At 34.0% G+C, this 26,633-nt stretch overlaps 1 protein-coding gene across 4 annotated transcripts in view; it reads left to right on the top strand.

Moving 5' to 3' along the window:
• TPR (translocated promoter region, nuclear basket protein) overlaps positions 1-26,633 on the top strand; it is a 55,218-nt gene that overhangs the window by 13,480 nt on the left and 15,105 nt on the right. For all 4 annotated transcript variants that reach the window (XM_008514090.2, XM_070591159.1, XM_070591158.1 and 1 more), the window contains exons 14-40: positions 605-712; positions 1,660-1,886; positions 2,771-2,934; positions 3,396-3,529; positions 3,618-3,766; positions 4,806-4,968; positions 5,875-6,009; positions 6,512-6,652; positions 7,617-7,782; positions 9,014-9,180; positions 10,697-10,849; positions 11,268-11,384; positions 12,500-12,703; positions 12,822-13,006; positions 13,594-13,741; positions 15,597-15,734; positions 15,837-15,968; positions 16,909-17,039; positions 18,241-18,451; positions 19,324-19,467; positions 19,838-20,036; positions 21,018-21,223; positions 21,433-21,494; positions 22,186-22,394; positions 23,475-23,747; positions 24,422-24,570; positions 25,231-25,314. In XM_008514090.2, coding sequence (XP_008512312.2) covers positions 605-712; positions 1,660-1,886; positions 2,771-2,934; positions 3,396-3,529; positions 3,618-3,766; positions 4,806-4,968; positions 5,875-6,009; positions 6,512-6,652; positions 7,617-7,782; positions 9,014-9,180; positions 10,697-10,849; positions 11,268-11,384; positions 12,500-12,703; positions 12,822-13,006; positions 13,594-13,741; positions 15,597-15,734; positions 15,837-15,968; positions 16,909-17,039; positions 18,241-18,451; positions 19,324-19,467; positions 19,838-20,036; positions 21,018-21,223; positions 21,433-21,494; positions 22,186-22,394; positions 23,475-23,747; positions 24,422-24,570; positions 25,231-25,314 — 4,299 coding nt within the window. The remainder of the gene's footprint in view (positions 1-604; positions 713-1,659; positions 1,887-2,770; positions 2,935-3,395; positions 3,530-3,617; positions 3,767-4,805; positions 4,969-5,874; positions 6,010-6,511; positions 6,653-7,616; positions 7,783-9,013; positions 9,181-10,696; positions 10,850-11,267; positions 11,385-12,499; positions 12,704-12,821; positions 13,007-13,593; positions 13,742-15,596; positions 15,735-15,836; positions 15,969-16,908; positions 17,040-18,240; positions 18,452-19,323; positions 19,468-19,837; positions 20,037-21,017; positions 21,224-21,432; positions 21,495-22,185; positions 22,395-23,474; positions 23,748-24,421; positions 24,571-25,230; positions 25,315-26,633) is intronic.

Genomic DNA, 26,633 nt, shown 5'->3' with positions numbered 1-26,633 from the left:
GTATGTATTTCTGTGACATCATTTAATAATACACTATGAATTTGATGTGGCTGTAAGATTGTAATTGACAGTTAATTTGAGGGAAGTGGCAAATTCCTCATCATTTTCATACAGTGATGAGCATTGTATTGATGAGCAATATTTCAGATACTAAGAAATACATGTGCTCCTATTTATAATTTCTCTTTAGAGGCCACTGTATTATATAGAATCTTTTTAATTTATAAGTTAATTGGTATGGTATTTGAGCACCCTCTGTTTTTTGTGCGGTTTGTTTGAGGACAATTAGCCCTGAGTTAACATCTGTGGCTAATCCTCTTTTTGCTGAGGAAGACTGGCCCTGAGCTAGCATCCATGCCCATTTTCCTCTACTCTGTGTGTGGGACGCCTACCACGGCATAGCTTGCCAAGCCGTGCACAGGTCTACACCCAGAATGCAAAGCGGCGAACCCCAGGCTGCCAAAGCGGACCTTGCGTATTTAACCGCTCTGCCACCAGGCTGGCCCCGAGCACCCTCTTTTTGTTATTTGTATAACTGCTTCGTTTGTTTGGATCTTAGAAGGAAATATAGAATTTTCATTTGAATTGAATTTACATTTTAAAGGAGATTCAGCGATTGCAGGAGGACACTGATAAAGCCAACAAACATTCATCTGTGCTCGAAAGAGACAATCAAAGAATGGAAATACAAATAAAAGATCTTTCACAACAGGTTAGAATTTTTTCTTTCTTTTCCTATTTTGTTCTTAACCGACTGCCCAGTAATGTTTGAATCTGTTTGCGCTTAATCCAAGATAGAGCTACAACATATGAAATTCTGATTGAATTAGAAATACTACTCTTACAGAATTTTACCCAAGTCATTGTTTTTTCATAGCTCTTCTCTTTTTTTCTCTTTTCTTTAAGTGTTTGATAAATTTTCAGATTGTGGGTACTGGTTGTAATAAATGAAGTAATTCAAAGATATGTGAAAGTTTTCTCCTCCCTTCCCAAGTCCCAGAGTGTAACCAGTGCTGACAGACTGTGGTGTGTTCTTTCACGTCTTTGTTCTCTGTACAAACATACATGAGCATATATAAACATATGTAGGCGTTCTTTGTTTTTACTGAAATAAGACCATGCTGTATGCATTACTCTGCCACTTTTTTTTTTTTAACTGAACAAGTCAGGAAATTGTCTTTTGTTCATATATTTTACCCTAATCTGTGTGTGGGGGTATATACATACAACACATACATAAAAATTTGACGTAAATGAAATTAAAATTTATTTCCCATGCTCTCCTTCTGCTCCATACATAATGCATACATAAGTATGAAAGTGCCAGCAGACACATGCACACACAATAGCTATGTATTTCTGTATGTTTTATTTGATCATTGTTTTACAAACATGGAGCCATGTTTCTGGAATTATAATTTGGCTGCTTTTAAAAAACAACAGCCTTCATTACACACTTTTATAGAAATGAAAAATTTTTTTCCATTAAATTTTTCTATTTAGGTTTAATATCTAAAATGATACGCTTGATGTTTTTTAAGTTAATATAAGTTAATGTTCAGAAAGGAGTATTTTCGTTTGAAAATTTTCATTTTCTTGAGGACATTTCCAGAATCAAAGCCATTATTATTTGATAACATATTAAAACCTTGTTTTTAGATTAGGGTGCTTCTGATGGAACTTGAAGAAGCAAGGGGTAACCATGTAATTCGTGATGAGGAAGTAAGCTCTGCTGATATAAGTAGCTCATCTGAAGTGATATCACAGCATCTAGTATCTTACAGAAATATTGAAGAGCTTCAACAACAAAATCAACGTCTCTTAGTGGCTCTCAGGGAACTAGGGGAAACCAGAGAAAGAGAAGAACAAGAAACAACTTCATCCAAGTAAGCAGTTGACTACCTTGGTTTATTCAGCAAACGTTTGTTGAAAACTTTTTATGTGCCTCTAACAGTGGTGGATACAGGGAATATAGTGATTTAGGAGAAAAAAAAAAAATTGAGCAACAATACCCCTAAAAAAGTTCTGGGGGCTGGCCCATGGCCGAGTGGTTAAGTTTGCATGCTCCGCTGCAGGCGGCCCAGTGTTTCATTGGTTCAAACCCTGGGCGCAGACATGGCACTGCTCATCAAGCCACGCTGAGGTGGCGTCCCATGTGCCACAACCAGAAGGACCCACAACAAAGAATATACAGCTATGTACCGGGGGGCGTTGGGGAGAAAAAAGGAAAAAAAAAAAATAAAAATCTTTAAAAAAAAAAATTCTCCCAGAGACCTCAGTTTATGTATAAGAATAATCATAATTAAATAAGTAAGTAATTTTAATTCAGTGTGATTAGTTCTATAATAGATAAAAGCCTACTGTGTGTGGGAGCATGGACGTGGAGGACTTAGCCTAGATTTTAGGAAACAGACCAGGCTTCGTGGAAAAGATATGTAGGAATTACTCAAGCAGAGTAAAGACTTTTTTTAAAAAATGTGTTTGATGCTAGAGGAGGAGGAATGGCTGTGAAAGCAAGAAGACTGGAGTTTGAACTGCGTGGAGTTGGTTTAATTTTTGCAGATGAATTTTCAGATGGCGTTGGTTAATACCTGACTTCTGTGTGGTGGGGGTTTTAGGAGTGGTTCTTAAAATAGCAGAAGAAAGAAAGGACAAGAGAAACAAAAATATTATGCTTAATGATAGACAGTAAAATAGTCAATGTACAGTAGAAGTTATAACTGCCTTTCCTTCTCAGTCCTGTGAAGTAGACTGGTTTCTTTTCCTGCAGAATCACTGAGCTTCAGCTCAAACTTGAGAATGCCCTCACTGAATTGGAGCAACTCCGTGAGTCACGACAACATCAGATGCAGCTTGTTGATTCCATAGTTCGTCAGCGTGATATGTACCGTATTTTATTGTCACAAATAACAGGAGTTAACATTCCTTTACAAGGTATATTTTTATATCTTATCTTAGAAGTTTGCAAGTATTTTTGGGAAATGCTTCTGAGATGTTTATTAGGGAATGGATTTTGCAACATAAGCAGTATCCACTCTAATGATGGTAACTTAAAATTTGAATACCATGTATGATTGATCATACGTATTATCAATTCTAAAACACACCATTATTTTAGGGGTTATTAAAAAAAGAAGAAATGCTGATCATTGTTGAAAAGTGTGCATCTTAAAATCAATGAATTATGATATTTATTTTGGTTATGTTCTGTTTTAACGTTTACTCTGCAAATGTCTCTAATCAGAAACCAAAAATAATCTTAATAGGTTAATAGATTCTTGTTTAATAGTTTCTACACTCTTATGATTTCATTTAAGTCCGTCCATCAGCTTCTTGATTTTGGTTATGATGTATTTGCGAAGAAATGTTATATCGTTGTTTTTATGTTTCTGAAGCTTCCAGTTTAGATGATATTTCTCTTGTGTCAACTCCAAAACGTTCAAGTACATCACAGACTGTTTCTACTCCTGCCCCGGTACCTGTAATCGAGTCAGCAGAGGCTATAGAAGCCAAGGCTGCCCTTAAACAGGTAAAGATCACACCTTTACATCTTTGTCTTGGGTTAGGTTATTCAAGAACACAAGAGAGTCATTTTCTAATATTTCTCCAATATTTAGTTGCAGGAAATTTTTGAGAACTACAAAAAAGAAAAGGCGGATAATGAAAAAATACAAAATGAGCAGCTTGAGAAATTTCAGGAGCAAGTTACAGATTTGCGATCACAAAACACCAAAATTTCTACCCAGCTAGATTTTGCTTCTAAACGGTAAATTTCCTTTTGTTCCAAAATTAATGTTTGTCTAAATGATATACTTTAGTATTCAAATGAATCAAATTCAAGGGTTAATTTGCTTTAGTGTTACTTTTTTGTGGACCATAGTCCAGGATGCTAAGTTATGATGGTTCATTTTTTAATACTGGTTACTGATCCCCTTGGGCATTGCTAAAGGGTCCTGGTAGTTACGTAATAAGTTGAAATTCATGTGAGGAATGTTGCTTTCCTTCCTGAGGTTGAAGGACCTACTCTTTCTGTAGGATTTAACTATTTTATAAATGTGCCAGAGGATGAGAAGAATGTGAGCAAATTTCATTCAATTTTTTCTATTCCAGCGTGAAAAGAAGTGGGCACTAGATAGTTCATTTTGAGAAACTTCACTTTCTTGTCACTTACAAAGGAGTAATAGTAAATTTTATTCCATAGTTGTTATTAAATCTGTTGAATACTTGTTAGTTTATCAAGTTATGACAATTTATTTCCGTGAACACAACATGATAAAACTATGTTTTTGTAAGGATACGGCAGAAGTTACCTCTTTATGTTCCAACAATTTGGTACTGTAGATAGAAGTACCCCTTTTTTCCCTATGTTGATAACCCTAGCCAGCCATTTTCTAAACTTTCAAGCACGTAAGAGAAAATAAGGTGAAGAATTATAGAGGAAAAAAAGATTGACAAAAATCCGTCACTAACCATACATAAATATCTTAAATTGCATACTACTGGATTGTGGTGTGCGTCTGGTATATCAACGTGTATTGGCATTATTTTGAATATGACTAAAATTCTTGGAAATGAATAAGATTAAGAAGTTAATTCAACGTGAAATACTAAGTTTATTTAGAATTTTAATTTACCTGCTAAATTTGGAGTTTAGAGCAAAGAATGGAGGTTTTACGTTATTTCATAAGCCACCTTTTTGATGTTGTTAATCATGTAACTAATAATTAAGCTGTTATGAAATTCTTTAAGGAACTAAGCTATATAGTATTTCAGTTGCTTATCAAATTGTTTTTCTTTCATGTAAGTTATGAAATGTTACAAGATAATGTTGAAGGATATCGTCGAGAAATAACATCCCTACATGAGAGAAACCAGAAACTCACTGCAACAACTCAAAAGCAGGAGCAGATCATAAATACGATGACACAAGATTTGAGAGGAGCAAGTGAAAAGCTAGCTGTTGCAGAAGTGAGATCAATTTCCCTCATCTGACTTGCATTATCAGTTGCATTTGACATTTGTTTTTTAGTTATTACTTTGATTTCACTGATTGGTATGACAGATATTTGAGCAGTTATAGTGTTTTGCTTTTTTATAAAGTTTTATCTCAGGTTTGTGATCATTACTTGTGAACTAGGTGCAGTTGTCCCCCATTTTAACTATTGAGAAAAAGACTCAAAAGCTGAGTAATTTGCCTGAGTAATTTTGGGGCAGTCACAAGAGATGGGTTGGTTGGGACTTAAACCTAGGTTTTCTAATTATCTTGGCTGTATTTCCTTTTTATTTTGCTCCCACTTCTTTGTGGGGAATGGAGAGCAGCACTTTTTTAAACTGGTAGAGTAAGTTTTATTGATAGTTTATGACTCATTTTGTAAATATGAATACTTTGAGGATACTGATTTTCAAACACCCTCCCAGATCTCCTGAGACTCAGAGTGTACTCTTCAAGAAGAAAAAAGTTTAAATAGATGAGTCAGCACTCTCAAATAGATACCTAGAAACCATGCTTGGATTTTAATTTACATAACTTAATAGTATACAGGTATGAGTATAGTATAATTTTGCAATTTTGTTTCTTTTACTCTGACATTTTAGATCTTTTTGTTGCTTGTTTTTAAAGTCTGATTTGTTAGGGCAGAGAAAGTAAGTATTTGTAATAATTGCAGGATTGTTTCCTTTGATCTGTTGGTGTTCTCAGTAGATTTTCCTTCATATTTCAACACATGAAACTCTTCCTTATATAATGAAGAGATAGTCTCTAACTAGCATTAAGAAATACGTAGTAATGAAGGTCAGTTTAATTTTATAATTGTATTATGACATTTGACACATTGTTTTTCAGCATTTTTTCTTTTACTTGTTATTTGCCTCAAGGTAAGAGCGGATAATTTGAAAAAGGAAAAGGAAATGCTTAAATTGTCAGAAGTCCGTCTTTCTCAACAGAGAGAATCTTTGTTAGCTGAACAAAGAGGGCAAAATTTGCTGCTAACTAATCTGCAAACAATTCAGGTACCAAATGAAAAAGCACATGTAGAAAAAAATTTTTAAAGTTAAATAGTTTTAATTGTATCTGCTCAGTTTTCTTAATTAGAAAATTTATCTGTCCCTTTTGTTATGGATTATGATGATCATTGAATTTTGAGGTTTATTAAGATATGTCAGTATTCTAAATAAAACACTGAAAAAGAACTGATTGAAACCATGCAATTGGCAGTTTTGATCCTCAGATCTATATTTACAGGGTCCTGTGCAGTTTACTTGTTTACAAGATTAAATTTTGGGTTTTTATTTTTTTTTTAAAACTGCAGGAAATCTGAATGACTATTGTAATATGGTTCCCCCCCATTAAATAGATGTCTTAATATGAAAAATGTCAAAATGCTTTCTTGGTACTCAATCTTAACTTCTTCATGTAGAAATGAGTTGTAATCCCCTGTAGCTTTTAATTTTCTTTGTATTGCTTTTTTGACTTTTTTTCTTAAAATGACGCAAAATCTTTTCTTTACCTTAGGGGATATTAGAGCGATCTGAAACAGAAACCAAACAAAGGCTAAGTAACCAGATTGAAAAACTGGAAAATGAAATATCTCATCTAAAGAAGAAGTTGGAAAATGAGGTGGAACAGAGGCACACACTTACTAGAAATCTAGATGTGAGTTTATCAGTGTTCTGGATTTCTGTAGATTATTTATGTTCAAAACTTAAGCTGGCCTGTGGACACACTGCCGTCTCCTGGTCAACAATGGGTTTGAAAAGACTTCTTACAAATTTAGGTTTTTCTCCCCTCTTTATATATACCTAGTAATTTTTGATTGGGTGCCATACATTGAGTTGTATCCTGTTGGGTACTGGATATTTTTGTATTCCTGTAAGTCTTGAGCTTTATTCTGGGATGCAGTAAATTTAACTGAAAATGGTTTGATTCACTTGAGTATTGCTTTTTATGACTTATTAGGCAGGCCCAAAGCAGTGCTCATCTAGAAGTAATTATTCCCCACTACTGAGGCAAGACCTTTCCTGATTACTAGTCCCAGTGTCCAATGAATTAGGAGTTTTTTCAGTCTGGCTGCTGGAAACAGGCTTATTCTTGCCTTTTGGTGAGCACCAGACACTTCACTCCAGTGTCTTCAGATGATTCTTTGCTCTGTCTAGAGTAATTTCACATGCATGCACTGGTCGTTGTTTTTCTGAATACTCAAAAGGGATCTTCTGCAAATCTCCAGAATCCTCTGTCTGTGGAGCTCTCTTCTCTCTGATAGTCTGCCTAATGAATTCAAGCTAATTTAGTCTTGTACTCTCAGTTCTGTGTTCTCAATTCAGGGAGTCTGCTGGCCTCTGTCTCATTTCCCTTTCCCTATCCCATAGCCTGGACAGTCTTAGGTCAGTAAACTAGGGAAATTGTAGGGCTCGCCTTCTTGGTTTTCTATCTCAGGTGTCACAGTTGTTTCATATGTTTTGTCTGGGTTTTGTCTCTTGTTTCAGACGGGAAGGTAAATCTGCTTTCTGTTACTCTGTCTTGGCCAGAGCTTTAAAGTTCTCTAGAAAAATAACTTGAACCTCTAGCTTAAGAACCTAAAAGATAGTGTTTGTAGGGTTAATGTATTTTTTTTAAATAGGTTCAACTGTTAGATACAAAGAGACAACTGGACACTGAGACAAATCTTCATCTTAACACAAAAGAACTGTTAAAAAATGCTCAAAAGGAAATTGCTACATTGAAACAGCACCTCAGTAATATGGAAGTACAGCTTGCTTCTCAGTCCTCACAGAGATCTGGTAAAGGTAAGTCAATAAGTAGACTGATAATAAAGTACTTCTGTAGGTTTATAACATATCCTGTAAATAAATAGCCTGTTCTTTGTGGATACTAGCAAACCAAAAAAACACTTTTACTCTTCGTATAGAAAAGACCAGTTTTAGGCTTAAATTAATAAACTTGCAGAGTTAGAAGATTCAAAATAGTTCTGCATGGCACCTGACCAAGGTATGTTCTTAGTTTTCCAATTGTTGAAACCATTTATTGGTACTTTAAAAATGTTTCGTTTGAGGAGGGTTTATATTTGAAGTATTAACTCTCCCTTTTAAGGTGAAGTTACTTGTTAAATCTGTAACGATAAGGCTCACTTATAGAAATAATTAATTTGTTTGGTCTCTTTTAGAGCAGTATTCCTAAGTTTTGCTCTTTGATAGTGTTGACGCAAAATAACCAATAACCATTCTATACATAAGAAAGATAGATGAATTTTACTTGAGCCAAGGTGAGGATTTTAATCCTAGAAGGCCTATTCCGGAAAGAAAGAAAGCATTCTGGAGAAGCATGGTTTTCAGCAGTCTTACACTGTTTTAGAACAAAGAACATACATTAAACATGCCCAGGGTACGTATTCCTCAAAGTTTGAAAGAAGTATCCAGTTGAAGATTAGCAGGTCAACATGATTGTGATGTCAGGAAAGAGATTAATGCAGGCATTACCAGTAGAGTGTTACTAATAGGGCGTAGGAGGGGAAGTATGCATTCTTATCTTAAGAGAGTGCATTCTTTACTTAAATGGTTAAAGCAGATGGACAATGTATGCTTGACAGGCCATAAGTCAGGCTTCTTTAGCTTAAGTTGAATCAGTTTTGAACCTGAATAGTTACCCCATACACCTCAATTTGTGAAAATCTGATGTCAGTAGTTTCAGGTAAAAGATGTGTTTTTAATAAATGAAGAATCCAATCATTTCTTCAAGTAGCTACCTCAGTTTAGTGGAAATATTTTATATTCTCTTTTAAATATCTTTTTTTAATATTTGCAATAGATTTCAAATATTTGATTTTTTTATTTTAAGGAATAACATCCTGACAAAGTGCATGTTTTTATTTTGGTGTTCTGCATGGATTGTAATGTACTTTGTAGATAGTTAAGTACTTCTACATTTGAACCTTAACCCTGATTTCACAAACTCTGTGGTAACAATCATCTGTAATATTATTTTAAATGTTAATTTTAAGAAAGCTGTTAAATCTTTTAGGTCAGCCTAACAGCAAAGAAGATGTGGATGATCTTCTGAGTCAGCTAAGGCAGACAGAAGAGCAGGTGAATGATTTAAAGGAGAGACTCAAAACAAGTACTAGTAATGTGGAACAGTATCGAGCAATGGTTACTAGTTTAGAAGAATCCCTCAACAAGGAAAAACAGGTATATACAATTTTGAATTCAATTTGAATGTGCTTATTAACTTTTTTAATTAGCAGCCTGCTACATTTAAGTCACTACTATATGGTAAGTAGGAGTTGGACTGACATCATGCTTACTCTTAAAAGTGCTTGAGACTAAGCCACATAAAGCAAAGCAAAGAAAACACACAAAATTCACAAAACAAGAGAGAGTGTAATTGCTGTAGGAAAGGTACAGATCCAATATTAATATAAGTGGAAGGTAGGTGAGGTTATTTGTCTCCTGAGTATGCATGACTTCACAAGAGATCACGTTTGTGCACAGTCTTGAAAGAAAGTATCATGGGGGGCCGGCCCTGTGGCCGAGCAGTTAAGTTCATGCACTCCGCGTCAGCGGCCCAAGGTTTCGCCGGTCCGGATCCTGGGTGCGGATATGGCACTGCTCATCAGGCCACGCTGAGTTGGTGTCCCACATAGCACAACCAGAGGCACTCACAGCTAGAATATACAACTATGTACCAGGGGGCTTTGGGGAGAAGAAGAAGAAAAAAGAAGATTGGCAACAGATGTTAGCTCAGGTACCAATCTTAAAAAAAAAAAAAGTATCATTTGGATAGTCAAAGATAGAAGGATGATTATTCCATGTAGTAGGAGTTCACAGCCAAGATAGAAAGACTTCAGATGATAACACTGGCTAGTGTGCTGAATTTGTGAAGTGAAATAGTGAGGAATATGATTACAAATGTAGTAGAGAACCAAATGTGAAAGGTTTTGAGTGTCAAATTATATTTTGTAAGATTATTAAAAACTGTTGATTTTTTTAGTTTCCCGATATGTCATAGCCAATATTTGTTTTAATTAAAAAGATTAATGCAGTATATTGGGGGATGTAAATTTGTTTTGGAGGGTATAGCAGTAGTCCACAGCCACAGTTTTAAAAGATCCTTTTGTGGTTGGCATCATGGAAATCCAAATATGTGTGTTGGGGGGAACCACTCAGTGGTAGAATGGACAGATTTGGTAAGTGGATATGAGGATTGAGGAAGAAATGAGAATTGGAAATTTCACTTCAAAAGAGAAAAATGGCCAGTAGCCAAATTGAGAGGTAAATTATGCTTGTAGTTTCAAAGGGTGTTGGGGTTTTTTTTGGTTTTTTTTTAAAGATTTTAATTTTCCTTTTTCTCCCAAAGCCCCCTGGTACATAGTTGTATATTTTTAGTTGTGGGTCCTTCTAGTTGTGGCATGTGTGGTGCCGCCTCAGCATAGCTTGACGAGTGGTGTCATGTCCGCACCCAGGATCTGAACCGGTGAAACCCTGGGCCGCCGAAGTGGAGCTCAAGAACTTAACCACTTGGCCACTGGGCAAGCCCCTCAAAGGGTGTTTTTGAACTCTTTACTCAGCATTTGATGTTTTTTTTTTTTAAATACAAGGCAAACGTTAATTTTAGTACTTTTCAAACTTAGTTTAGATTTAGAGAAAGTAGTTGTGTAATTTTAAATGTGTATAATTTTTTTATCCTGTTTGGGTGATGGTGAAGGTGACAGAAGAAGTACGTAAGAATATTGAAGTTCGTTTAAAAGAGTCAGCTGAGTTTCAGACACAGTTGGAAAAGAAGTTGATGGAAGTAGAGAAGGAAAAACAGGAACTTCAGGATGATAAGAGAAAAGCCATAGAGAGCATGGAACAACAGGTAAAGTAGGTTACTATATATCAGTCTTTTTTTCTTTGTGTGAGGATTTAAATTGTTTAACTAGCTCACTAGTTACAGTTCTGTTCATCTAAACAGATACTGATTGAACATATACTCAACAATTTTAGTTTTGCTTTACTTTGCTGTGTACATCTGTACATGTTTCATTTTTATATTTTATACTGCTTTATGGTAATAGGTATCAGTGCTACTTTTTAGAAGCTTCTGCCTGAGAATTGACTTTCGCAAATATTAGTAGCGAGTAAATATAGACCTGCAAAATTTACACAGTAGATTTAATCAGGTTATAATTATGTTAAATTTACTCTTTGACCTAATTGGAGTTTTAAAATTTATCTTCAGTATTTTTAAAGTAAGTTTGCAGTTCACTCGTTTTTATCTTGTTCTTCTGATTTAGTTATCTGAGTTAAAGAAAACACTTACTAATGTTCAGAATGAAGTACAGGAAGCTCTTCAGAGAGCAAGCACAGCTTTGAGTAACGAGCAGCAAGCCAGACGCGACTGTCAGGAACAGGTAAGTGTTGCTCTTAGAACCAGTTACTGAGAAATGAGCTTTGGTCCTAGAGAACAGTTCCCAGGGTGTGTTAATGTGTTTTGGGGGATTGGTGAACCTTACAGAAATGCAAGGGTATTTCCACTCTTGCGGAACTTGGATTCAGATCAGTTGAAAGTATTGATGAAGGCTGAAAGTAGATAGTGCGGTATCCATTAACAAAGCAATCTTGACAAGTGGGAAGAAAGATGAAAATAGGAGTAGGGATTAAAAACGTGTACTTCTTTCACTATTGCAGTCCTTCACTAGTTCCGGTTGTAAGAATGTCTTATAGACAAGACAGAGATGCCTTCCTCAGCAAAACGAGGACCTCTCAAAAACATTAATGCGCTACTAAGCTTACATAGATTTCTATATGTCACCTTTTATAAAGTTTTAAAAATACAAAACCACATTATTTAAGTATATGTACACAGATGCACATATGCATATATGATAAAGCTTTTCAAAATTTTTTATGAACAATGGTAAAACACAATTCAGGAGAATAGGGCTTATTGAAGTAGAGTGGGAAAGGAGTACATGTAAGAATATTGGTAATGTTCTCAATTTTTAAATTGGGTAGTATATTAATAACCATTCATTTGGTTACTATTCTTTGTTATACGTAACATATGTACCAAGATTGCTTTTAAAATGGAATACAGAGAAAAATGTTTCAAAGGTAAATTAGACAAAAATGAATTTTTTTGGTTTATTGCCATACAGCATAACATTGGAAATTAAAATCAAAGAATGTATCCATAATTTAATATTCAAATAAATTATTTTCATTTCCCTTTGTTCACTTTAAGTGTGTATATGCATGTATTTTGCATAATTGAGTTATATTTAGCGTTTATTTTATCAAGTCTTCTAAATTGCTACAAAGTCTTCATAAGTTTCATTTTGAACAGTTCTTTAGTATTTCATTAAATAGCTATAAAGTAACTTTTAATTATTCTCCTATTTTGGTGTGTTTAGATTGTCTTCACTTTTGTTATTTTAAGTATTGCAACCTGCATCTTTTCAAAAAGTGCTGGCTACCTTTATGGATTTTTAATCTTTTGGGTCACTGGGGAAATAATTTCTTACAGGCTAAAATAGCTGTGGAAGCTCAGAATAAGTATGAGAGAGAATTGATGCTACATGCTGCTGATGTTGAAGCTCTACAAGCCGCCAAGGAACAGGTTTCCAAAATGGCATCAGTCCGTCAGCATTTAGAAGAAACAACCCAGAAAGCAGAATCACAGTTGTTGGAGTGTAAAGCATCTTGGGAGGAAAGAGAGAGAATGTTAAAGGTATTATTGTATGTCATGATAGAATGTTCTGGAGAGCTGAAAGGTTTGGTTTGGGTTTTCCTTTTTTTTTTAATGTACATTAGAAAAACTGCTATTACGATAGACTCTTGGCTTACAGGATGAAGTTTCCAAGTGTGTGTCTCGCTGTGAAGATCTAGAAAAACAAAACAGATTACTTCATGATCAGATTGAAAAATTAAGTGACAAAGTCGTTGCCTCTATGAAGGAGGGTGTGCAGGGTCCCTTGAATATCTCTCTCAGTGAAGAAGGAAAATCCCAAGAACAAATTTTAGAAATTCTCAGGTAATTCCAACATGTTGTTAATGCTTTATTTCTTTGACATAACACCAACTGTGAAATGAAACTGTAAATAAATTAGAGAAGTAGGAATTATATGCTATTTAAATATAAAGCTCATTTCATCTCTGAGTGGCCAAAAAACCCACTACCACCGAATTAGTGGTCGCTTTTGACATTTGGACATATGCCAATTTAAATAAAGGACTTTAAGCTGAATCTGATAGTAAGAACTTCAGTGGCTTCTTTGAAAAACTAAATGCCTTTCAGATCGTTTTAAGGATACACAGTTCTAAAGCCACTGTCTATAGTAAAAGTATATCGCCCATTATTTACTAATGAAAACATTATGTAAAAATAGTTAAGAGACCCACAACTAAGATATACAGCTATGTACTTGGGGGATTTGGGGTGAAAAAGCAGAAAAAAAAGATTGGCAACAGTTGTTAGCTCACATGCCAATCTTTAAAAAAAAAAATTTTAAAGTAAAATAGTTACTAAGTTAATGGTTTTGTCATCTTAAAAATTATCCAAGTTTTGAAATGTTATGTTGTTGGCGTTTTTTTATTCAAATAAAATCTTATATATTCTAGATTTATACGACGAGAAAAAGAAATTGCTGAAACTAGGTTTGAGGTGGCTCAGGTTGAGAGTCTGCGTTATCGACAAAGGGTTGAACTTTTAGAAAGAGAGCTGCAGGAACTGCAGGATAGTCTAAATGTGGAAAGGGAGAAAGTCCAGGTATGTACCCTAAGCTTTAAGAAAGGTGTTAAATCCTGAGAAGAGCTCATTTCAGTTTTAATAACCTAAAATTTAACTTGAAATAAGAATTCTTCCTAAATTCATAAATTCGTTAAACATTAGTAAACACTGATACAGTATAGTGGTGAGAGACTAGTGGTAACCAGGCTGCCTGGTTTCAAATTTTAGCTTCATACCATTAGAGTATGCCTTGGGTGTGGTGTTTAACTTCCCTGCTCTTAAATTTCCTCATCTGTAATATTGGGAGGATGATAATGATAATAAAGAGTTAGATTAAGTGAGTTAGTGCACATGAAGCATTTAAAATCATGTTTGGTGAATAGTGAGTGTTTCATACATTTCACTTATCTTATTATTAGTTACCATATATCCATTTGGATAGCCATTCCAGGATAAAATGGTAGATTGAAACTGCTACAAAATACTTCTTCCTCAGCAAGGGAGCAAAAAATAGTCAAAACTGTCATTCAAAGTAAGGAAAAGAAGATGCGAGAATAGGTGGTCGAAGCACAAGCGTGGCTCCTTAACCCACACTACCACCCAAAAGCTTAATATTTCAGGAACTCATTCTGAGGAGATATAGTAAAATAACCCCACATCTGGAAGGAAGGAAATTAAGACCTTGAATTATTTATCTTCTTTTAACTAATAGGTAGTTAGAATAACTGCTAGAGAAAAACCATTGAAATAGCAGAAAGTGAATAATTAGATTTCTGGGTTATATTTTCAGACAGAAAAGTTCCAGAATTACATCTTGTTGAGAAAACAATCCAAATTCAAATATATCTCATCAAGGAAATAAACAGACCCTCCAGTTTAGTAGAGTTAACACGTGAAGGAAAAAGGGCAGAATCAGGGTTTCTAACAGAGATTGTGTATTCTATCAGTCTCTTCGGCTTCCTTTGCTGTTCCTTTGGACAATAGAAAGGCAAACAATACTAGAAAATGCCCAGCCCAAAGACAAGTTCAGAGGAGAAAAACCAAGTCTTGCATACAAAGACAGTCAAGAAGTAACACACATTATATCAAAAATGGTAGAATGTCTACCCAAGCATGAACAGTGTAGCGTGGCAGCAATGAGCAATTGCTTTAAAAATGATGAGGGAATAACATAACGTGCAAAAGATAGATAATTACACCCAGTGAGAAAAGAAAAAATGTTTTTCATAATAGAACAAATATTCAGTAAAATTGCTCAAAACCGAAGTGATGAAACAACTGAAATAAATGAAAAAGAATTTCTGAAGAAGGGAGTAAAAGGACCAAAATAACATCGTTTTAGAACTGTTAATAAATTCAGTTCAGCAAGGAAAAAGATACAGAAAAATAGAAATGTGGATTGATGTTTTTACCTCAAGTTAATAATGAACATCTGTTGGTGGGATTTGTAGTATCTTTTTACTTTCATCTTTCTAATTTCTTTGATTTGTTTAAACTCTTTGTAATTAGCATGCATCACGGAAAAATAAACACGTAAAACTTTCAAAAATTTCAGTTTTAAAAGTTGACATTTAGGGGCCAGCCTGGTGGTATAGTGGTTAAGTTTGTGTGCTCTGCCTAGGCAGCCCCGTGGTTCACCAGTTTGGATCCCTGGCATGAATGTACATACCACTCATCAAGCCATGCTGTGGCGGTGTCCCACATGCAAAATAGAGAAAGATTGGCACAGATGTTGGCTCAGGGCCAATCTTCCTCATTACCACCCCCACACCCCCTAAAAAAAGCTGACATTTAAATCCTTTGACTTTTTATAGGGAAGATTAGGACTGGTAGGAAAAAATAAGTCTTCACCTATTGTTAGATGCTTGTGTATACACGTCTTTAAAATCTTTAGGTAACTGCAAAAACAATGGCCCAGCATGAAGAACTGATGAAGAAAACTGAAACAATGAACGTAGTTATGGAGACCAATAAGATGCTAAGAGAAGAAAAGGAGAGGCTAGAACAGGATCTACAGCAGATGCAAGCAAAGGTTTGTAACTTAGTCATCAAGAGTAGAGGCATGTTATTTTTAATAATATTATAAATGAATTTTTACATCAGGTGTTAAAAAAAATACTGGCACTATTTTTAGGTGAGGAAACTGGAGTTAGATATTTTACCCTTACAAGAAGCCAATGCTGAGCTGAGTGAAAAAAGCGGTATGTTACAAGCAGAGAAGAAGTTACTAGAAGAAGATGTCAAACGCTGGAAAGCACGTAACCAGGTAAGTGCAATTAAACCCATTCCAAAACAGAGAAACATGTTGATTTTAAGTAGAATAAAATTTAAAGGGATAAAAATATTTGAAGAACTAGCGAAAATTATTGTGTTTATCAGTGAAAGTCTGATATGTTACATGTACATATGTAACAGACATTAAACTTACAGCTCAATTTTTGAAATTTTGGTTACATTTTTAGTATTTTTTAACAACAGCTAATTTATTTCCTTTAAATCCAAATTTAGTCTTTCACTTTATCTTTAAAATACTTTTGTACATAAAAAAATGGATTTATATACTTTATTGAATCGCTTTAAGACAACTTGTTCACTCTAACCTTTTTGGTGGGACAAAACAATATAGCGTACTATGGTTAGAAATTCCAGCTCTGTATTCACACAAAAGGTTGGAAATCTGCCTTGCCATGAACTAGTTGATTTGTGAGTTTCTTAATCTTTCTGAGCCAGTTTTCCTCATTTGTAAAATGAAGACATAATACTGCTCTTTATGTTAGAAAAATTAAATAATAAATGTAAAACAGTTCACCCAGCACCTGGCACCTAGAAAATGCTCTAGTACGGTAACCATTATTATCTGAACATTCTTTTCCTTGTAAATGTCACTTCAATGAAATTAGGTATTTAATTATTAAAAGCTTCTATATTCTTTGGATCCCTTTATTTGGCTTCATTGTAACTGTTCTGAATTGTTTGTTTGCAACTATAAAAATATAATGAATAGTTAATGACTTTTACTTTATTTACTACTTCCATTTTGGCTAGACTTTTTAGCTAAACAAAGAAATAAAAGATTTGATCTTATCATGTAGTTTGATGCTTGATAATTATCAAGACACCTCATGTAAACATAATTAGATATTTTGCTATTTTATTATAGCATATTAAGTTTCATAAAACCATATTATATGTTTTTGCTTTTCTAGCATCTAGTAAGTCAACAGAAAGATCCAGATACAGAAGAATATCGGAAGCTCCTTTCTGAAAAGGAAGTTCATACTAAACGTATTCAACAGTTGACTGAAGAAATTGGGAGACTTAAAGCTGAAATTGCAAGGTATATGGAAGAAGCCTTAAATTGTATACAATACATGAAATCTTAAAGAAGTTTATTTCCGCTCCTTTTATAACTCACTAAGTGCTTCCTGATTTTAGAAAGAATGGAAAATCCTGGAGCCCATACATGTGGCTTTCCCTTTATTACTTTATGGAGCCAAGCAAGCAGTAATTTAGTTTTACACCTTAAATATGAATTATTTCTCTATATTTTAGTACTTTTTTAAAAACTACATAGTTGGTATGAGTCTAAAGGTCAATATATTTATTTTCTAAGCAATCAAAATAACTTTTGCAGGTAGGTTTTTCCGTTATTTTTCTTTTGGTTAGCATATAATCATGAATCTATTTTGGAAGTTTGAAGTTAAAATTTTTTTTAAATGAGCTTATAGTGAAGTGTTGCACTTTTAAAGATAAATTTAGTATTAAAATTAATGTTTCTGGTTTACCTTTTTTGAGCTTTAGTGTCATTTGTCCATGTCACAGCCCCTATTTATGTAAGGTTTGACAGCTTACAAATTTTTGTCAGTTATATTCTCTTACTTTTTCGTAACGGTGTTCTGGCATTTAAGTAGGAGAGGTAACATTACTTAATTTTAAAGATAGGGAAGGTAAGATTCAGAAAAATACCTAGAGTTACAAAGTTAGTAGTTGTCAAACCCATACTCTTAATTCAGGTCCCCCTATTTCAGGTTCAGGACGTGGTAAAGTACAGAGATTGGCAAACTGTAACCCACAGGCCTGTTTTTGTACAGCCTGTAAACTAAGAATGATTGTTACATTTGTAAAGCATTATAAAAAGGAAGAAGAACATGTGAAAGACTGTATGTGGCCTACAAAGCCTAACATTTTCACTCAACACCCAATAGAGTGGGAAGAGTCTAGAGTTTGCTGTCAGGCAGGTGTGGATTAAAATCTGTGCCTCAAGACTCAATTAGTGAAATTGGTCATGATACTTGACCACTTGTAGTTCAATTTTTCTCATCTCTAAAATGGGCATGTATGCCTCTGTGATAATCAAATAAGATCTTTCTAAAGGATCACAGATTCTTAAGGAATTATCTTTTGAAGAGTGTGTGTGGTTTTTGTAGGATTTTTAAATGTACTGAAGCAACACAATAAAAATGTAAATTAAAGGATTTTAAAATTCAAAAAAAGTCTCATATATTGTTTTTCTCCTTTGCCCCATTATTTTTGTTTAGATCAAATGCATCTTTGACTAACAACCAGAACTTAATCCAGAGTCTAAAGGAAGATTTAAATAAAGTAAGAACTGAAAAAGAAAGCATCCAGAAGGACTTAGATGCCAAAATAATTGACATCCAAGAAAAAGTCAAAACTATTACTCAAGTCAAGAAAATTGGACGTAGGTACAAGACTCAATATGAAGAACTTAAAGCACAGCAGGATAAGGTATTTTGAAGCCATTTTCTTTTCACGTGTATGTAACTTTTTGAACTACGCAATTTTGGTCTACACATTTACACACAGTTTTGTGTATATACATTAGGATGACTTATAAACATCTTATTTCTGTATAATTTTGATTCTTGGTTTTTAGATTCTAAACTTGAGTCTCAGCTTATATATGATATCTTTGTTTGGTTTAAGATTAGCTTTTTAATGTGTCCCAAAATGTACTGTGAATTCATAAAGAAATTTTGGTAAATCATAGATATTTTAGTTCAGTTTTTCAGTTTTGAATATTGTCCCTTTTCAAAACTGTGGTCCTGTAACTCACTGCTGATTAAAGTGTATATCAAAAAAATGATAGTTCTTTATAATCAATCAGGTTGTGTTATAGTTTTAAATAAGTAGTCTATGTTAACCACTTATCAAAAAGAATTTTAAAATCCTTGTTATATTTTGAATCTGAATTTTGTTTTTGATTCCCAAAGGTAAAGAACTTGAATATTGACTGACTTAACCTATTTAGCACATTAGATTAGAAAATATGTAAAGAAAAAAATCCGAAATTCTTCTCAGTGTTAACCACTCTAGTATGCTCTTCTTTACTTATGAGTAATTTGTTTTTCTAAACAATTCTGTGTCAAACAACACATCGTCATTTCAATTAGCTGGTTAATATCCAGTTCTATGGAAAACCCTAACCTATTTAATAACTTGCTTTTGGACATTAAAGTTGTTCCATGGAAAATTCATTTATGAATACTCTTAAAGACAAATTTCTTTGCGTAGTTGTGATTGTTTCCTCAGATAAACTTGCAGAAGTGGAATTAGTGAATATACATATGGAAGTATATTATTCCTATTTGTCATCTTAGGCAATGGAGACCTCAGCTCAGTCTTCTGGCGACCATCAGGAACAGCATGTCTCGGTCCAAGAAATGCAGGAGCTCAAAGAAACCCTTAACCAAGCTGAAACAAAGTCAAAATCACTCGAGAATCAAGTAGAGAATTTACAAAAGGTATGGGTGTGAGAAGAGGGAAAGGTGTATGTCCCTAATTCTTTCCTTGTTGAATACCTAAAGAAATATAGTGGAATATTATTCAGTCATAAAAAAGAATTTAAAAAAATATGTGTGTTAAACACTGACATTTTCTCTTATATGGAAATGTGTATATTTTATATCCTTTTTACTTTGAATGACTGACGTATGTAAATAGTATCTAACCATCTTCAAGTGTCCACTTACTTGGTTTGACCACCATTTTATGTTTATATTTCCATTTCATGTAAATAAGCAAGTTAATATTTTACCTTTTAAATCTGTAGGGCATACGGTTTTTATTGATTTGATTGAATTACATGGGGAATACTTTGTTTTCCTTTAAAAGACGTTATCTGAAAAAGAGACGGAAGCAAGAAATCTCCAGGAACAGACTGTGCAGCTTCAATCCGAACTTTCACGACTTCGTCAGGATCTTCAAGATAGAACCACGCAGGAGGAGCAGCTCCGACAGCAGATAACTGAAAAGGAAGAAAAAACAAGAAAGGCTATTGTAGCAGCAAAATCAAAAATTGCACATTTAGCTGGTAACTTTCTGTATACTTTAAGGTTTGAACTTGGTGGTGAAAGTTGTTTATTTGATGGAGGCTTAAAATTAAGTGGGAAAGAAAGAAAGTAAATACTATAAAGTGATTCTGTGTGTGTGTGGTTTAAATAGTAGGTTTATTTGTGTCTAACACAAAATGAGAGCAATCTGAATTTTCAAGTGGTGAGTGTGTCCTTGATTTATTTAAGAAGTCTTTCTTAATTGTTAACTGGATAGGGAATACTGCTATCCTTCTGCTTTAGTGTGTGACTGTTATTACCTTCTGATGGAGATCCTTTGGGTCCACAGTGTTCGGTCTAGAGGCCGTCTATAAACTTAGATGGCATTGGATCTTACCTGCTCAGTGATTTTTCTGTGCCTTGCTTCACTGAGGGCCCCTCTAGCACTTCAGGGAGAATATCATGTCAGATTTATGAGAAGCCCAGCGCTGCAATGCTCGGGCCTTACTTCTTGCTTGCCAGTCTGCTTAGTAGGTAAATAAAATGCCAAATTAGTTGGGTTTTGTTAGGAACAATATTTTTAATGATCTTAAGATAGTGTCCCAGCAACTTATTTCATAAAAAAAAGTTACTTGATTATTTTTGAATATATGCTATAGATTATGTGAAATGAAAATTTGGCAATTCATAATATATCCTTATATTTAGCAGTGTATGCAAATGTTTAAGTTAATATAGAAGAGCTGTTGACTACGGTTTATGGTGGATTCTTTATCTTTTTGAGATCTTAATGTTACATATTTTTATGTTGAGTAAGTGTGTTTTATATTGGAGTAGTAAATTAAATATGGACATATTTAGAACTTTACTTATTGAGATGTATCGTGTGTCAATTACTGTAGATGTTACAGTTCAGGAGTAGAATCTGATAGTGACCTTTCAGTACCTATGAAGTACGTAAATGTTTTTTAGTTCCAATGTTTGTTTATAATATTAATAGAATCACATGGTTACTTCTTTAGGTGTAAAAGATCAGCTAACTAAAGAAAATGAGGAGCTTAAACAAAGGAATGGAGCCTTAGATCAACAGAAAGATGAATTAGATGTTCGTATGACTGCTCTTAAGTCCCAATATGAAGGTCGAATTAGTCGCTTGGAAAGAGAACTAAGGGAGCATCAAGAGAGACACCTTGAGCAGAGAGATGAGCCTCAAGAACCTACTAACAAGGTGATTAGTTAATTCTGTTTAAGTGATAAATCATTTTTTCTTTGTACATTTTACTTGAAAGGTGTCTGATGATTTAGGCGCTTTTGTCAGAGTGAATTTTGGCTAAACGATGTATACAGAGAGAAGTAACAAAAGTAAAATATTTTGATGACATTGTTTATTGGACTCTTCCGGGGTTGGCACAATAATCCATAGTTTTCTTTTTGTAGGTCCCAGAACAGCAGAGACAGATCACATTGAAAACAACTCCAGCTTCTGGTGAAAGAGGAATGTGAGTTTTTGTTCCTTTACAGTCTACCATCTCTTTTTCATTTAAAGTTCAGGAAAGATCTAGTAATCTTTGGGGAGAAAACAAATCTATATTTGATTATAAAAAAATATGTACTAAAGAGCTATTTATTTGTGCAAAACTGCATCGTGTAGTTGCCAAGATTTTTTTCTAGAACTCTTGTTTTCAGCATACTTTCAGTCCTATCAGGTAGAGCTTTGTGACAAAGAAAATGTCTTTCATCTTTTAGTTTGTGATTGACTTCTGAGATAGGCTACTGATTTTCCTTGGGTGGTATATGATACAAATATAAGAGGCTGAGTTGAGGCTTGCTTAGGTTTAATGATCAACAGTTGAATATATTCTACATTGTCAGAATACAACACTTCAGAGCATTTCCTGCATAGTTTTTAATGCTTAAATTCAAAACTTCTTCACTGAGAGTTTTGAAATAATTAGCAAAAAATATAAAACTGTACTCACTGTCTTTATTTTTTATCTGCCAAAAGTCTACCCAAAGCAGTGTTTGGAAAAACAGAATTAATAAGGTCAAAGTGCATATTAAAGTCTTACTTGCTGAACACTCACTTCAGAAACATAGGTGCTTTGCTTTTGATAGAGAGTATATACTTTATAAGGAATATTTGTAGTAGTTTTTTGTTAATCGTTATTCTCGCATCTTCCCTTCTATAAGTGCCAGCACATCAGACCCACCAACAGCCAATATCAAGCCAACTCCTGTTGTGTCTACTCCAAGTAAAGTGACCGCTGCAGCTATGGCTGGGAATAAGTCAACACCCAGGGCTAGTATCCGCCCAATGGTTACACCTGCAACAGTTACAAATCCTACTACTACCCCAACAGCTACGGTGATGCCCACTACACAAGTGGAATCACAAGAAGGTAAGTCAAACAATACACATCTGATTGAACTGGCTGCTTATTTAGATTTATTATGAGAAGATGACAGTAACTTTAAGAATAAATGAAGCTTCCATCAAAGCTAAAATCAGACATCATAGTAAAAGTGAGCAGTTAATATTTTCAAGTTAATGCAAGATACTTGTTAATGCAGCAAATTTCCTCCGTTTCTCCTTTGTTTTCAAGCTAAAGAAGGGGGAGATACACCCCAATAAGTATATGACTTGTATTTTCAGGACCAAAATTTTCACTTCTAATGACTGAGAAAGATGATATGGCATCCATTTTGGAAAAACATACTAAATAACTGGTTCAACCCGAGCATCACTTTTGCAATGAAACTGACCTTTTCATTGCTTTCTCCACTTTGTTCCCATGGCACTTTCTTACTCATTGTAACAATTACAAATGCATTTTATTCAGCTAAATACATGCCTTTTTATTTCACTAGATTGAGTTCCTTGAGAGCAAGTATCTTATTTTTCATTGTTTAATCTCTTTACCCAACCCCAAGACAGATGTTCAGTAGAACTTTACTAAATGCAATTTCCTTAGATTCTTCTCTTAACAAATGTTAGAATTCAGTAAATTATTCGTGTTTCGAAGTATATAATATGTGTATATGCTCTGAAAGTACGGAATGTTTTATTTCAGCTATATTCAATAAAATGATTATCAGATACATTACCAATTAAACTTAATGGTCACTTTATATCAATTAAAAACAAAGTGATGCTTAATAAAAACTTATAATTTGACTTTGAGTTTCTTAATTCACTTATTTTATTTGGTCATAATTTAAATAGAATAATATATGCACAAGTAGTTTCAGATATTTATTTAATTCAGCCAACAGTTTACTGCATGCTATCATAACACATAGGTGATACAAAAATGCATAATATATTACCTTTACCCTCAGTGTTTTTGTCTAGTGAGTGGCAAGAGATATGTACACAAATAACTGCAGAATGTCACCTATAACAAAGAATAGGGAAGGATAATTCCAGCTTTGCTAAGAACTGAAGACTTAATATATTAAATATTATAATTATTTTTCAGCTATGCAATCAGAAGGGCCTGTGGAACATGTTCCAGTGTTTGGAAGCACAAGTGGATCTGTTCGTTCTACCAGTCCTAACGTCCAACCTTCTATCCCTCAACCCATTTTAACTGTTCAGCAACAAACACAGGCTACGGCTTTTGTGCAACCCACTCAACAGAGTCATCCTCAGATTGAGCCTGCAAATCAAGAGCTATCCCCAAACATAGTAGAAGTGGTTCAGAGTTCGCCAGTTGAGCGGCCTTCCACTTCCACAGCAGTATTTGGCACTGGTAAGATTAACTTTGAAATGAAGTTAGAGTAGACCTGTGCATTTGTAGTTTCAAGTATTCTTTGTCCATACTTGTTTTTTACGAAATATTAGAATGGATTAATATATTCCTAACATTTTATTTCATGTTTGCTACTGACTTCTGTTTTGGGTCACTCTTTTTTGTCATTAAGATCTTTCTTCCCCTCCAGTTATTTTTTGACTGATTTTAAAGGTAGTAAAACCCTTAACATATTATATATAACTTAACACAGGTCCTAAGAACTAAAAGACATCTAAGAGAAGACCATACAAGAATTTTCAAATCTAAACATACAAGTAAATTCTTTTATTCAAGAAGTCCTGGGTTTTATAAACTCTAGAAGGCCCTGTGTAACCTTTGTGAATGGCAATTATATATCAGTATAGTCACAGTGAATCCGATGTATTACTGTAAAAGTTGATTGGCTTTATTAACCAAAGATTAGGCTGATAGTATAAGCCCATTGATTCAGAGCATAGGTTGCTTTTTGTTTACACATAGATTAGCAGAAACAAATTATGTTGATTTATCTAAATAGATGTTTACTATATCTTTCTTTAGTTAAATGACTGAAATGTTTTAAACATTAACTTTGTCTAAATTGAGTTTATCATCATGCTCTAATTCAGAATTTAAATTCTGTAATTTCCAAGTTTCAGCTACCCCAAGTTCTTCTCTGCCAAAACGTACGCGTGAAGAGGAAGAGGATAGCACTATAGAAGCGTCGGACCAGGTCTCTGATGATACAGTGGAAATGCCTCTTCCAAAGAAATTGAAAAGTGTTACGCCTGTTGGAACTGAGGTGTCTAAAAGTCTTTCTGTTTATTTTTACTTGTACCCGTAGAGCTAAGATAATCTTTTAGTTAAAACGTTGTTAGGCAAATGGATCTATGGAGGCCAAAATCCAGAAAACTATCTTGTTGAACTTACTACAGAGTTTCCACTGACAGCCCAGGTATTGTTGCTGTTGCCAACAATGTTTTATGTCCTTTGTATATCTTTAATTGAGTTAGTTCCCATTTCAGTTAAAAAAAAAACACAGTTATAAAACATAAATTGAATTCCATTTTAGTTAGGTTTTTTTTTTAATTCAGAGAAGAAGGAAGTTTACAGTCTTGTGGCCATTTTAAACTGTCACCTGCCATCTTTTTCTCAGATTAACTAAAATGTATTCCTTTATTTTCTTTTGTGGAGGATGAACGGTAATGAATTGTTTTACTAGCAAACATTGAGACTACTAAATTAATTTCATTAGCACGTAATTAATGTTCATAAACCTTATTTTGTATGTACTAAAGAGGAACTGGATTGGTTATATTTTATATATAAATGTAAATAAACATTTCTGATGTACAGCTTTATAAAATTATAGATCTGAGCATTGTTTTATTGAGAACTAGCTGAACATATGATTCTTAATCTAGTAAACTCAGGGTTAACACACTTGTGTATCATGAATCAGGAAGAAGTTATGGCAGAAGAAAGTACTGATGGAGAGGTAGAGACTCAAGTATACAACCAAGATTCTCAGGATTCCATTGGAGAAGTAAGTAAGACGTAGCAAATTGTTGCTTTTAATGAATGAAGAAAGCTTTGACAAACTGAAACATTTGGACTTTTTTAACTTGCTGCTTTTATATTTAATAAAATATTATTAGAATTACCAATGCAATTTCTGCTTTGTTTTACCCCTCATTAGTATACTGCCTTCTAAACCTTATTAAAGAAATGTTTTTGTTTGTACTTAGCACAGATTTTCTAAGCTAGGAGTTGTCATGAGTAAAGATTATCCGCTCTTAATTATTTGGAAGGATGAGTGCTGCTTGAGTCTTGGATTCATCCATAGTGCCCCATTTGATGGTCCTCTGTTGCTCCCCTCTATCAGTTCCCTTACTGAATTAAAATAATTTATGAAAGGAAATGCATTTGTACACTTCTTCATTTTTTGAATTGTCATTGAGGCCTCTCTAGAGGCGACCTCACTAGTGGAAATGCATAGATTGAAGTTAGAAAGCACCAGGTTCCCTTCCTAATTCCACCACTTAGAAGCTGTATGACTATAAGCAAGTCATTCTCTCTCAGCCTCAGTTTTCTCATCTGTTGGAATGATATAACATAATTTTTAGTGCTTTCAAGGTATCTAAAATAGTACCTGTCACATATTAGACACTCAAAATATTACTTACTTTTCTTCTAGTCCTCTGTCCTGCATATTGAGAATTCATAATATACTAATCTTAGTAGTTTAACTATTAATAGTTAACACAGAACTCCTTACTATATGCCGAGTGGTGGTCTAAGAAATTTGCATTTATTAACTAATTTAATCCCCATAATAACCCTGTTTTCTAGGTGAAGAAACCAATGTCCAGGTAAGTCACTCAGCTAAGTTCTGATAGCACTGCAGCTGGGATTTGAACTCAGGCTGTCTGGTTTCCAGTTGTTCTTAAGCCTGAAGCAATACTTTCTGTATGGATAAATTTTCAGATCATTTTATTCTAAAATTATCTGTTTAAAATTAAGGAATTGTTTTAAGCTAATCATAAGTAACTACAGATTGCAAGTAAATTTTAGTTTCTTAGATGCATTAATTTTGTAAATTAATTTTTCCAGTTTTCCTTGGCTAAAAACAGAAAACTTAACATTCAAAATGAATACATAGTATTCTAAGTGACATCTATTTCATTTATCTTTCAGAGAGTGTCTTACCTGAAGAGCATCATAATAATGTTGAAATAATAAGAATAAGAATTTCTATTTTATTGCCAGACTTGGTTAAATTATACTAAAATCTTTTGTGCAAAGTTTTTTTTTGAGGTTGGCAAAATTGTCTATAACTCAGAAGCGCCATTTGGCTTTCCATAC

This window comes from Equus przewalskii, chromosome 23 (genome assembly GCF_037783145.1).
Source record: "Equus przewalskii isolate Varuska chromosome 23, EquPr2, whole genome shotgun sequence".
In the NCBI taxonomy this organism is placed as follows: Eukaryota; Metazoa; Chordata; class Mammalia; order Perissodactyla; family Equidae; genus Equus; species Equus przewalskii.
This window is presented reverse-complemented; position numbering and strand designations above follow the sequence as displayed.